We start from the raw sequence: 12,974 nt of genomic DNA, 5'->3' as shown, positions 1-12,974 counted from the left end.
GAATTTGAGTGGCTCGTTAAATATAAAAAAATTTCTATTCTCTTAAAGGTTCCAGCATCATTACTGAAGTATGCAACAGCTAATGGGAGCCTAAACACTGCACTATTAAATTTTGGCCCCCAGCAGGTAGCCATGCTGAACCAGCTCTCCCAGTTGAACCAACTGTCTCAACTTTCACAGATCTCCCAGCTACAGGTACAGCAGCAGTTTATTTGTATGATTTCTAGAGTTATAGTCATACAGCATGGAAACAGACACTTCCGTCCAACTTGTCCATGGCGACCAGGCATCCCAATCTGATCTAGCCCCATATGCTAGCATTTGGCCAAAATCCCTCTTCACCCTTCCTATACATATACCCATCCAGATGTCTTTTTAAATGTTGTAGTTGCACCACCACTTCCTCTGGCAGCTTATTCCGTTCTCTGCATGTAAAAGTTGCCCATCTGGTTTTTTAAAAATCTTTCTCCCTTATCCTTAAGCCTCTAGTTTTGGACTCCCCTATCCTTTGTTACTCATGCTTTCTGATTTTATAGATTTCTATAAGGTCACTGCTCAGGCTCCAACTCTTCCGGGTGAAGAGCCCCAGCATACTCAGCTTCTCTCTATAACTCAAACTCTCCAGTCCTGATAACATCATTAAATCTTTTCTGCACCCTTTCAAGTTTAACAACATCCTTTCTATTGAAGGGTGACCAGAATTGCTTGCAGTATTCTAAAGTGGCTTCGCCAATGTCCTGTGCAGCTTTAACATGACTTCCCAACTCCTATACTCAGTATTCTGATCAATGAAGGCAAGGGTGCCAAATGTTGCCTTCACCACTCTGTCTATCTGCGACTGCACTTTCAAGGAATCTGCACCGCTAGGTCTCTTTGTTCGCCAAGACTCCCAGGGCCCTAACGTTAATTGTACAAGTGCTGCTCTGCTTTGTCTTTACAAAATGCAACACCTCACATTTATCTAAATTAAACACCATCTACCCATTGGGTCATCTGATTAAGGACCGTTGTACTCAGCTAATATTCTTCATTGTCCACTGCACCACCTATTTTGGTGTCATCTCCAAACTTACGAGCCATTCCTTCTGTATTCCCATCCAAATCATATATATAAATGATAAAAAGCATTGAGCCCAACACCAATCCTTGTGGCATACCACTGGGCACAGCTCTCCAATCCAGAAAGCAACTTTGTACCACCACACACTGTCTCCTCCCTTCAAGCCAATTTTGTATCCATTTGGCTATCTTCCCCGGATCCCGTGATCTAACCTTACACATATATATATATTTCACTATTTATTAAGTTGATTGGCAGAATAATGAGAATATTGTATAAAATGCTCCCTTTAAGATCTTGCTCAAGACATAATGGAGAGCAGGGCTGGTCTTCTGCAGTAATGTGATGGGTTATGAAAAGGAAAGAGCAAACCAGTGTTTGTATTGAGCTAGGATAACAATGAACAGTTTTTGAAGTCAGGCTGACTCTTGCTTCGGTATGTTAAGAATAGTAGTTCAGGTAGCAGAACAATTTAACCTGAAAATCATAAATTCTATCCCTAATATTTGCTAGAACAGCTGATCTCAATCAGGGCATGGGTAGGATTACTGTTATAGTTATGTGGCATGTATTAGTCTGGATTTCCTTCTGATTGCTCTCAATATCCCAGCTGGAAGTTGCTTGTATTACGTAACGGCAGGGTTCCCCATGCTGTAATGCAACCTGGATTCAAATTACTTGCTGACATTTTAATAAAGCATAATACAACATCTCTCAGATGAATATTTATGAAGTTGGATATTTGGGCCAAGAGGAGATTGAAAGACAAGGTAATGATGAAGTGTCTGCTAACCCCTAAACCAGCCTAAAACATTCACCACTTTCTGGTAACGAATGGCAAGTTTGGCTTCTTTGAGAAAGCATCTTTACCCACCCACCCCCCCCAAACTTACCACAATACTTCCTAAATATCTCCCAAAGAAAATACCTGCAAATAGAACAGGTTTGAATTTGTCCTGTAGCGTGCAATTACTCAATCCATGTACAAGTAAAAGGGTAGTGAGTGCGTTCCAAGTAGATCTGATTTCTGTATTCCCCACACCACTTCCTTCCTGGCACTGTGGGAAACCACAGACAAGTCCCTGCAGGAATCAGATTGAGTTTGGGGGAGGAGGGAAACTATACTTCATTTTTTGCAGATAGTCAGTGCTCCATCCATCGGTAAAAGCTGACAAAGAAAGGAGCAAATTATTTGCATCTAATACTGCCAGCTCATTGTAGAATTATGCTGAAAATGTCCTTTCATTTATGCATGTTTTGAAGTAGATATTAAATCAAGATCCTGGTATCACAATAGTATTCATCTGACCAGAGCTAGGTCCATCAGGAAATTTATCCAACTGACCATCACCCCACTGCAGTATTTTAGAAAAGCCTACATCCAGTGCTGCATCAGCTTCAAGGAGTTTGTTAACTTTAGGTTAGGTACCATTTCCCAGAACCTGAACAAACAAATTCAGTATCTTCACAAAGGTCAAAACTGTAGAATGTGACAAGTTCAATCTGCCCCATTGAGCAGGTTTTCAATGTCCAGTGTGAGATCAGTTAGCCATTTTACACTTTAATGTCCTTTTTTAATATTAGCGACTGCTGCTTCAGCAACAGAAGGCACAGAATCAGAGGAATGTGCCAGGACCCATGCGTCAGTCTCAAGAACAGGTAAAGTCTTCTACAATATTCTTGATTGAGCTTGAAAGCTTAATTGCTCATAACTGCTGGCCCCTGTGGGAAATTAAATTTCGTATTGATTTCGGTGAAACAATATAACAAGTGTTCTGTTTCCTGGTCAAACATGAGATCAGGGCCCTAGTGTAGAATTCTGGCTTGTACCCTGCCAGTCTGTGTAGAAACTCTGTTATAAGGGTGATGCTGTGTAGTGTTGGTGGTGAATACACCATAATCATTAAAGGAGAGGCAACAGATGCCAGGGTGTAGATTGTGGTGACAGTTGTGGCAAAGGCACTGCCAAATGTGTGAATGTTTGTTGATTGATGCTGTGCTTGAATTTGATCTGAGTCTTTTAACATTTGCTCAGTTTCAGATTGTCTCCTTTGAATGAACTCGTCATAAATATCAAACTACACTGACCCAGACAGCCCCTCCATCCTTCAAAACTCTCATTACTTCAGTTTGCCATCACATTGAGTAGAGCTGATTATTTAAAAGGGGGCAGCAACTGAGTTCTGACAATTAAGTAAAATCCTTATCCTACCTGAATTTCTAAAATCACTATGGATTTTAGAATGTTGAAGTTTATGTTGCTGATATACTGTGGGGAGGAGATAAAAGTGACTCCCAACAAATACTAACTTGGCTTTGGAATGTATGACAACTAAACGTCTGTTTTTTTTTCCCTTCCCACATGTTCAGGCTGCTCGTGTGCTCAACATGCAACAGATGCTGCAACACCCCCGTCAACTGGAAACAAGCCTTCTGAAGCAGCAGCCTCCACCACCGCATCAGCCCTCCATGAAGCCTTTCCCGGAGAACCTCATGCCCCCCACCCCACATGAGCTGCAAACGAAAGAGCCGCCTTCGCTCAACACATACAGCAGCTACCCTTTAGGTGGGTTTCCACAACCCAGTCCAGGTCAATCTGATCCCACAGTATCGCAAGCTGCTCACCTTTCCCCGATGCCCTCTCAATATCCTATGCCCAAAATGTTTCTTCCTGACAACAGCCCTAACCACAACCTCCTCAGCCCTCCACTGTGTAATGCAAGCAACCACATACCAGGCTCACCCATCCATCAACATGCAGGAAGGAAGCCTGCCACTCAAGAAAGGTCTTTGTCAAGAGGTGAATAATCTGTTTGTATATTTTTTTTCTACAAAAGTATTTGAATAAAAATAAAGATGCCCCAATGTCTTGCCACCTAGTGTTTCCCTTTGACATTTACTGTAAACTGGATAGCAGACCAAAGGCAGTTCAGATTCCCATCAGCAGCATGTTCTGGAATTGAATTTAATAATGTTAGTAATATGGACTGGCACCAGAGAAACTTGACCGTAATCTACCAGATTGTTCTTTTAAAAAAAAAAATCCCTAATATTTTCACCACTGGCTTTCAGGGAAGAAAATCTGCCACAACTGCTCTGGTTGACTGAGATGTGACTTGAGAGTCTCGCCCTTGATGACAAGTCAGCCCCTGCCATGTGAGTCTCTCCAGGACAGAATGGCTGCTGACACTCAATTGTCATATTCAATGGAAGTTTGAAGTGTCATTGAAGTGCTGCACCCTGTATATCTAAGTATCACTGGAAACGAGAAGGAATGATGGTTGCCATGTATGATTTTGTGGATCCTAGAAGTTGCATTGTGAATACTCCATACATTTGCATATATGGGTCCGTCATTTGGATTATAACACAAAATCAATTTACTTCCTTAGGCTTGAATCCAAACTTGAATGTACCCCTGGATTTCGGCAGTATTGTTAACCTGAAAGAGCCACAATCCCAACAATCCCGACTGAAGCAATGGACTGCTTCAGAGAACCTTCCTGTTAATTCCTCTCTAGATCAAAACTCCAGCAAACATGGTAAGGCACCAATGGTTCCCTAACACACAATCAGGTAAAATATTAATGGTAAGTCCTTTGTTATTTGAATAGACTGCTAAGAGAATCTCTGAATTGTGGAATTTTGTGACTTTGCTCATGGCCTATAAACAGCCACATTATTCCTATAAGGAGAGGCTGAATAGGCCGAGGCTGTTTTTCCTGAACCCTCGTAGGCTGAGAGGTGACCTTACTGAGGTTTATAAAATCATGATAGGATAAATAGACAAGGTCTTTTCCCTGGGGTATGGAAGTCCAGAACGAGAGGGCATAGGTTGAGGGTGAGAGGGAAAAGATATAAACGTGACCTAAAGGACGACAATTTTTTGCAGAGGGTGGTGCATGTATGGTATGAGCTGCCAGAGGAAGTAGTGGAGGCTGGTACAATGACAACAGTTAAAAGGCACCTGCGTGGGTTTTATAAATAGGAAGGGTTTAGAGGGATTCTGGATCAGTGGTGCTGGAAGAGCACAGCAATTCAGGCAGCATCTGACGAGCAGCAAAATCGACGTTTCGGGCAAAAGCCCTTCATCAGGAATGTGAAGGGCTTTTGCCCGAAATGTCGATTTTGCTGCTCGTCGGATGCTGCCTGAATTGCTGTGCTCTTCCAGCACCACTGATCCAGAATCTGGTTTCCAGCATCTGCAGTCATTGTTTTTACCAGGGTTTAGAGGGATACAGGCCAAGTGTTAGCAAATGAGACTAGATTAATTTAGGATATCTGGTCAGCATGGACAAATTTGGACTGAAGGGTCTGTTTCCATGCTGTACGTCTCTGTGATTCTTTCTGGACTGTTGCCATTTTATTCTTTTCTGCGCTGTTTAGTAGTGAGGTTTGAAACAAATCATATTTTCTTTTTCTAGGTGCTACTTCAAGTGGTCTTAGTATTTGTTCTGGCAAGTTGCTTGAAGAATCTCCTTTTGGTCACTTTGACATTTCCATGAACTCTCTGGCCAGTCCTCCTGGATCTATTGGAGATGGCTGGCCAAGTGCCAAATCACCCAGTGATAAGCTCTCTAGCAATGTTAACTGGCCACCAGGTAAGACATTGTGCACTGGCACAATTGAAGCTGGATTTTGATTTCTATCTTCAAATAACTTTAGGTCCAGTTCCAAGGTTAGAGTGTCAACGATCCAGCATAGCACTTTGCAAAGTGCTAAAACATTACAAGGTACATCACAGTGGCAATGAAAAATTAAATTTGACAAGAGTTGCATGAGATTCGGGAAGATAACAAAAAGCTTGGTCGGAGAGATCCGCTTTAAAAAAAACCCTAAAGAATGAGATCAATTGGAAAGGATTTGAGAGAATTTCTTAAAAATGCATTGATGTAAAAAAACGAACTAAAATGGAAATTGTTAACTTGTAGCATAAGACATGACTTGGTGACGGGGTGGAGTGATGCACGGTGGCTCAGTGGTTTGCGCAGCTGCCCCACAGGGCCAGGGACCTGGGTTCAATTCCAACCTCTGGCGACTGTCTGTGTGGAGTTTGCACATTGTCTGTGTCTGCATGGGTTTCCTCCTGGTGCTTCGGTTTCTTCCCACAGTCCAAAGATGTGCAGGTCAGGTGAATTGGCCATGCTAAATTGTTCATAGTGTTCAGAGATGTTTAGATTGGGTGCATTAGTTAGGAGTAAATGTAGAGTAATAGGTCCGGGGAATGGTTTTGGGTAGGTTACTCTTCGGAGGGTCAGTGTAGACCTGTTGGGCCGAAGGGTCTATTTCCATGCTGTAGGGATTCTATGACTCATTAACATAGAGAGATCTCAGCATACAGGTCCACAGTTCACAGAAAGTGCTAATACAAGTGGATAAGGTGGTCAAGAAAGCATATGGCATGCTTGTCTTCATTGGTTGGCACAAAGTATAAAAATTGGCAAGTCATGTTGTAGCTATATAGAACTTTAGTAAGACCATGTTTGGAATATTGCATACAGTTCTGGGTTGCCACATTGCCAGGAGGATGTGGAACCTTTGGAGAGGGTATAGATTGGTTTGGAGGGTATTAGAAGAGGAGATTGGACAAACTTGATTTGTTTTCACTTGAACTCCAGAGGGACGACTTGATAGAGGTTTACAAAATTGAAGGGCAGGGAAAGATTGGATAGTTCGAGTCTTTCTCCCTGTATTAGGGTTGGAGGTTACTCTAGCATATAGGTTTAAGGTAAGAGAAGGAAAGCTTAAAGATGATGTGCGGGCAAGCATTTTTTACACATGGTATTAAATGCCTGGAATGCACTGCCAATAGAATGGTGGTAGCAACAGATGCAATAACAACTTTTGAGGCATCTTGACAGATATGAGTAAGCAAGGAATAGAGAAATGCGGACCACATGGAGACAAAAGGATTTTAGTTTAGAAAGGCATCCTTCGTCAGCACAGGGTTGAAGGGTCTGTTCCTGTGCTGTACTGTTCTTTGACTGCTCACTTTGTGTTTATAATAACCTGAATCACTGTGTATTTCTTCTGTAGTGGTCAACAGGAATAACAAATGCCTATGGTGGTCTTTAATGTAGAAGTGCTTTCAGTACAGCCTAATAAGGAAAGACAGAGGCATCAAAGCCCAGGCTCCTTGGATGATGAGTGAGACAGGGAATATGATGAAATGCAAAAATGCTACATGATGCATGTCTGGTTCTAGTGAAAACCAGACCAAATAAAATAAGTTGAGAGGCAGTGAAGAAGGAATGACAGTGACAAAGAGAATATTAAAAATTGATAGAAACTAACATAATGAACCCAAACATCTTCTGACATGTTGCATTAAGTGGGTAGGTAAGAAACCTATTTGGGAGAGAAATGTTTCAAGGCACAGAAAAAGGCTACAAATCCGAATGAGAATTTAGTATTGGTGTTTAAGGATCAAGATGCTGAGAAAATGTTGTTAGAAATGAAGGTGAAGATTCTGAACAAAGTGGAAGGTGAAAACTGGAAAGACCTAACTAATCCAGATACCTGACATCATAGTTTGCTCGGCAAGTGGGAGTAGCGATGGTGGAACATCTTCCCTGTAAACTTCCCTAGATTGAGGAGAGATGATAAATTTGCAAAGTGGGAAATATAATACTTGCTCAAGAAAGGGTGTAATGTATTTCTTGCGCTAATAGGCTGATTAATTTAACATTGATGGTTTTAGAAGTATTGACCAGGATAAAATTGAAAGGCACTTGGAGAGATTTGAATTAAAATGTCTCGAGGGCTCTCCTTCATTGAGGTGAATTATGCTTGACTAATTTAAATTTTTTGATGAAGTAACAGAAAAGGCTATTGAAGGGATGCCATGGATGTTGTCTATATAGATTTTGAGGAAGATCTTGACAAAGTCACATGAAAGACTGGTTAATAAATTGAGGTGGTTGAAATAATAAATACATTTTAATAAATAATTGGTTCAAGAACTGAAACATCAAGTTATGTGAAATGATTGTTTTCCAGACTGGTGGATTGATGACAGCAGTGTTCTCGAAGCATCAGTGCTGAATCTGTGCCTTTATAAATATAAAGTAGAATGTCAAAATTTGTCAATAACCGGTTTGAAGATGTGGCATACAGTGAACTTTATATCATTTGAGTATCAGGACATAAATAAGCTAATGGATTGTGGGGGACCAAGTGACCAATGCTGAAATATGAGATTGTGCGTTTTGATAGAAATAATAGGCAGAGGCAATAATTACTCTCTGATAATTTTAAATAGTGCACAGAGATAGAGACCTGGGAATTCATGTGCATAGATCTTTGAAGGTGGCAACATATGTTGAGATAGTTAACAAAGCTGATGGGATTTTGAGATTCATAAATAGGTATTGAGTACAAAAGCAGCTATGTTGTATCAAACTCTATTTAGGTCACCGCATTTAATGTCCTTCTGAGAGTGCAGAAGAGAATTACCAAAGTAGTTGCATGAGAAAATTTAGCTGTTTTATAATATTGTCGAAGCTGAGGTGGTTATTTGGCAAAACTGATTAAGGGGTGATCTGATAGAGATGTAAAAAATGATTATATATATGTACAGATAAGAGAGAAACGTTGATGGTACAAGGATGAGGGGTGCACAGACATAAGGTTTTTGGGTAAGAGATGCAAGAGTGGTAGTGGTAGTGATCTGGAACTCATGTCGAAGTCGAAGAAGAAAAAAATGTTGGTTCAGGGAAGAACGCGTCTGACATAGAACATAGAAAAAGTACAGCACAGAACAGGCCCTTTGGCCCACGATGTTGTGCTGAGGTTTAATCCTAATGTGAAATATAATAATTCAACCTACGCACCCCTCAACTCACTGTTATCCATGTGTATGTCCAGCAGTCGCTTAAATGTCCCCAGTGACTCTGCTTCCACCATCACAGCTGGCAACGCATTCCATGCATTCACAACTCTGCGTAAATAATCTACCTCTGACGTTTCCTTTATACCTTCCTCCTAATATCTTCAAACTATGACTCCTCGTACCAGTCAGTCCTGCCCTGGGGAAAAGTCTCTGGCTATTGACTGTCTATTCCACTCATTATCTTGTATACCCCGATCAGGTCTCATCTCTTCCTCTTTCTCTCCAGAGAGAAAAGTCCAAGCTTATTCAACCTTTCTTCATAAGGCAAGCCCTCCAGTCTAGGCAGCATCCTGGTAAACCTTCTTTGCACCCTCTCCAAAGCCTCTGTATCTTTCCTATAGTAGGGCGACCAGAACTGGACACAATATTCCAAGTGTGGTCTTACCAGGGACTTGTAGAGCTGTAGCAAAACCTCGTGGCTATTAAACTCGATCCCCCTGACAATGAAAGCCAAAACACCATTGGCTTTCTTAACAACCCTATCTACTTTGGCAACTTTGAGGGATCTATGTACTTGCACACCCAGATCCCTCTGTTCCTCCGCACTGCCTAGAATCCTGCCTTTAATCCTATATTCAGCATTCGAGTTCGACCTTCCAAATGCATCACTTCACATTTATCCAGGTTAAACTCCATCTGCCATTTCTCAGTCCAGCTCTGCATCCTGTCTAAGTCGTGCTCCAGCCTGCAGTAGCCCTCTATACTATCGGCGACACCTCCAACCTTTGTGTCATCTGCAAATTTACTCACCCACCCCTCAACCTCCTCATCCAAGTAATTTATAAAAACTACAAAGAGCAGAGGCCCAAGAACAGAGCCTCGCAGGACCCCACTCAACACTGACATTGAGGCAGAATACTTTTCATCTACAACCACTGTCAGCCAACCAATTCTGAATCCAGATAGCCAAATCTCCCTGTATCCCATACTTCCTGACTTTATGAATGAGCCTACCATGGGAAACTTTATCAAATGCCTTGCTGAAGTCCATATACACCACATCCACTGCTCGATTTTCGTCAATCTGTCTTGACAACCTCCTCGAAGAACTTAATAAGATTTGTGAGGCGTGACCTACCCCCCTCAAAACCGTGCTGACTGCCTTTAATCACATTGTGCTTTGCCAAATAGTCATAAATCCTATCCCACCGAATTCTTTCCAAACCTTTACTGACCACAGACGTAAGACTGACTGGTGTGTAATTGCCAGGGATATCCCTAATACCCTTCTTGAAAAGAGGAACAACATTCCCCTCCTTCCAATCCTCCGGTAGGACTCCCGTGAAGAGTGAGGAGGTAAATATCCTCACCAGCGACTTAGCAGCCTAGGATAAATCTGGTCTGGCCTTGGGGAGTTATCAGTCTTAATGCTTTCCAAAATTTCCAGCACATCAACTTCATCAATTTTGATCTGGACAAGACTGTATCCCAGCTCCTCAAAGTTTTCATTCACAACAAGTTCCCTTTCCGAAGCAAAACACTTATTTAGGACTTCTCCTATCTGCTCAGACTCCACGCACAAGTTCCCTCCGCTATCCCTGATCAGCCTTACCTTCTCCCTGATCATTCTTTTAATCCTCACATATGAGTAAAATGCCTCTGGGTTCTCCCTAATCCTTCTTGCCTAGCCTTTTTCATGTCCCCTCCTGGCTCTTCTCAGTCCATTTCTGAGCTCCTTTCTAGCAAGCCTGTAATCCACTAAAGCTGTGCTAAGTCCTTGCTTCTTCCACCTTACGTAAGCTGCTGCCTTCCTTTTGACGAGAAGCTCCTCTGTTCTGGTCATCCAAGGTTCCTTAATCTTAACCCTTCTTACCTGTCTCAAAGGAACAAATTCATGCATCACTCGCACCAACTCCTTAAGTAGTCTCCACATGTCTGCTGTATCCTTTCTATGGAACAATTGCTCCCAGTCTGTACTTCCAAGCTCCTGTCTGATAGCATCATAATTTCCTTTCCCCCAGTTAAATACCTTCCCTCGGTAACTGCTCCTTTCACTCTCCCAAAGCAATGCTAAATGTGAGGTAGTTGTGATCACTCACCAAACTGCTCTCCCATTGCCTGACACCTGTCCTGGCTCATTGCCAAGCACCAAATCCAAAATGGCCTCTCCCCTCGTCGGTCTTCTCTACATACTGAGTAAGGGAACCCTCTTGAACACACCTGACAAAAATGGCTCCATCCAAACCATCTGCACTCAGGTTCTAGTCGAAATTGGGAAAGTTGAAATCACCCATAACAACAACCCTGCTCCTTCTGCATTTTTCCAGAATCTGCCCACCTATGAGTTCTTCAATCTCTCTACCACTATTAGGTGGTCTGTAGAAAACCCCCAATGCGGTGGCTGTTCCCTTGCTGTTCCTAACTTCCACCCATACTGACTCAGTAGACAAACCTTCCTCAACAACCTTCATTTCTGTAGCTGTGATGCACTCTGATTAGCAATGCCAAACCCCCTTCTCTTTTTCCACCCTCCCTGTTCTTTTTAAACGTTCTAAACCCTGGAGCATCAAGCAACCGTTCCTGCCCCTGTAAAACCCATGTCTCCGTTATGGCCACAACATCGTAGCCCCAAGAACTGATCCATGCTCTAAGTTCGTCACTCTTACTTCGGACACTCCTTGCATTAAAGCAGACACACTTTAACCGATCCCTTTGTTTCATCGTGTGAGAACCCTTCCTGATAGATTCAATACATCCTGTTACTGCCCCATCTGCAACTGTCACCCCCTTCGACATGTGGCTCTGATTTCCACCACCCCCTCCCAAACTAGTTTAAACCCTCCTGAATCACACAAGCAAATCGCCCACCCAGGACACCTGTGCCCCTCCAGTTCAGGTGCAATCTGTCCTTCATGTTCAGGTCCCACCTTCCCCAGAAGGCATCCCAATGGTCAAGGTATCTGAAGCCCTCCCTCCCTCCTGCACCAGCCTCGCAGCCACATGTTAAGCTGCATTTGCTGACTGTTCCTCATCTCACTATCTCGTGGCACCGGTAGCAAACCTGAGGTCACTACTCTACTCCTGCTCTTCAGATTCCAACCTAACTCTCTAGTCACTTTTCAGATCCTCGATCCCTTTCCTGGCTACATCATTGGTGCTAATATGTACCACGATTTCTGGCTGCTCACCCTCCCCCAGACGGCGACATCCCGGACCCTAGCACTAGGGAGGCAACACACCTTCCGGGAGTCCCGTTCCTGACCACCAAATCTCCTGTCAATCCATCTAACTGTTGAGTCCCTTACCACCAGCGCTTTTCTATTTTCCCCACTTCCCTTCTGAGCCTCGGTGCCAGAGACCTGACAACTATGGCTTTTCCCTGGTAGGCCATCCCCACCAGCAGTATCCAAAACGGTATACTTATTGCTGAGGGGAACAGCCATGGGGGATTCCTGCTCTGACCGTCAGTTCCCTTTCCTTCCCCCTGACAGTAGCCCATATTATCGTGTGTCTGGAGAGTGACCACCTCCCTGTACATCCTCTCGATTTCCCCCTCAACCTCCTGGATGATCTGTAGTTCATCTAGCTCCAGTTCCCTAACTCTATTTTCAAGGAGCTGGAGTTGAGTGCACTTCCCACAGATGTAGTCAGCAGAGATGTGTGAAGTGTATCTCACCTGCCACATTCTGCAGGAGGAACATGCAACTGCCCTAACGTCCATATCCTGCTATGCTGAAAGCCCGCACAGGACTATACAAAGGAAGAGAAGGAAAAAAAACGAGAAATCTCACCCACTTAAAAACTTCCCGGCAGTCCTTTGCTCCTCCCTTGCACCTCTCGGCAAATGAAGGCTCCGATGCCTGAAGTAAATGTTTTAAATGGTTAGACTCACCTTCCCCGAAGTCCTTTGCTCCTCCCTCGCAGATGAGTTGAAAACAGGTTAGTATGCAAATATGGCACACAATCACAAAGGCTGATGAGATACTGTACTTTATTACAAAGGAAATTGAACATAAAAGTAAGGATGTTGTAGTTCAGTCATACAGGAAATTATGAGACCACATTTTAAATGTTGTTCATTTT

At 42.9% G+C, this 12,974-nt stretch overlaps 1 protein-coding gene across 11 annotated transcripts in view; it reads left to right on the top strand.

Annotated features, from left to right (window-relative positions):
* The window catches only part of LOC122560728 (trinucleotide repeat-containing gene 6A protein-like), a 171,121-nt gene that overhangs the window by 138,223 nt on the left and 19,924 nt on the right, over nt 1-12,974 (top strand). For 7 of the 11 annotated variants that reach the window (XM_043711710.1, XM_043711716.1, XM_043711709.1 and 4 more), the window contains 5 exons: nt 49-195; nt 2,645-2,719; nt 3,431-3,860; nt 4,453-4,602; nt 5,485-5,661. In XM_043711710.1, coding sequence (XP_043567645.1) covers nt 49-195; nt 2,645-2,719; nt 3,431-3,860; nt 4,453-4,602; nt 5,485-5,661 — 979 coding nt within the window. The remainder of the gene's footprint in view (nt 1-48; nt 196-2,644; nt 2,720-3,430; nt 3,861-4,452; nt 4,603-5,484; nt 5,662-12,974) is intronic. The other 4 variants (XM_043711720.1, XM_043711719.1, XM_043711718.1 and 1 more) reach the window with 1 other exon arrangement.

This window comes from Chiloscyllium plagiosum, chromosome 21, assembly GCF_004010195.1.
Source record: "Chiloscyllium plagiosum isolate BGI_BamShark_2017 chromosome 21, ASM401019v2, whole genome shotgun sequence".
Taxonomy (NCBI): domain Eukaryota; kingdom Metazoa; phylum Chordata; class Chondrichthyes; order Orectolobiformes; family Hemiscylliidae; genus Chiloscyllium; species Chiloscyllium plagiosum.
The sequence above is the reverse complement of the archived record's forward strand: the minus strand, read 5'-3'. Positions and strand labels throughout refer to the sequence as shown.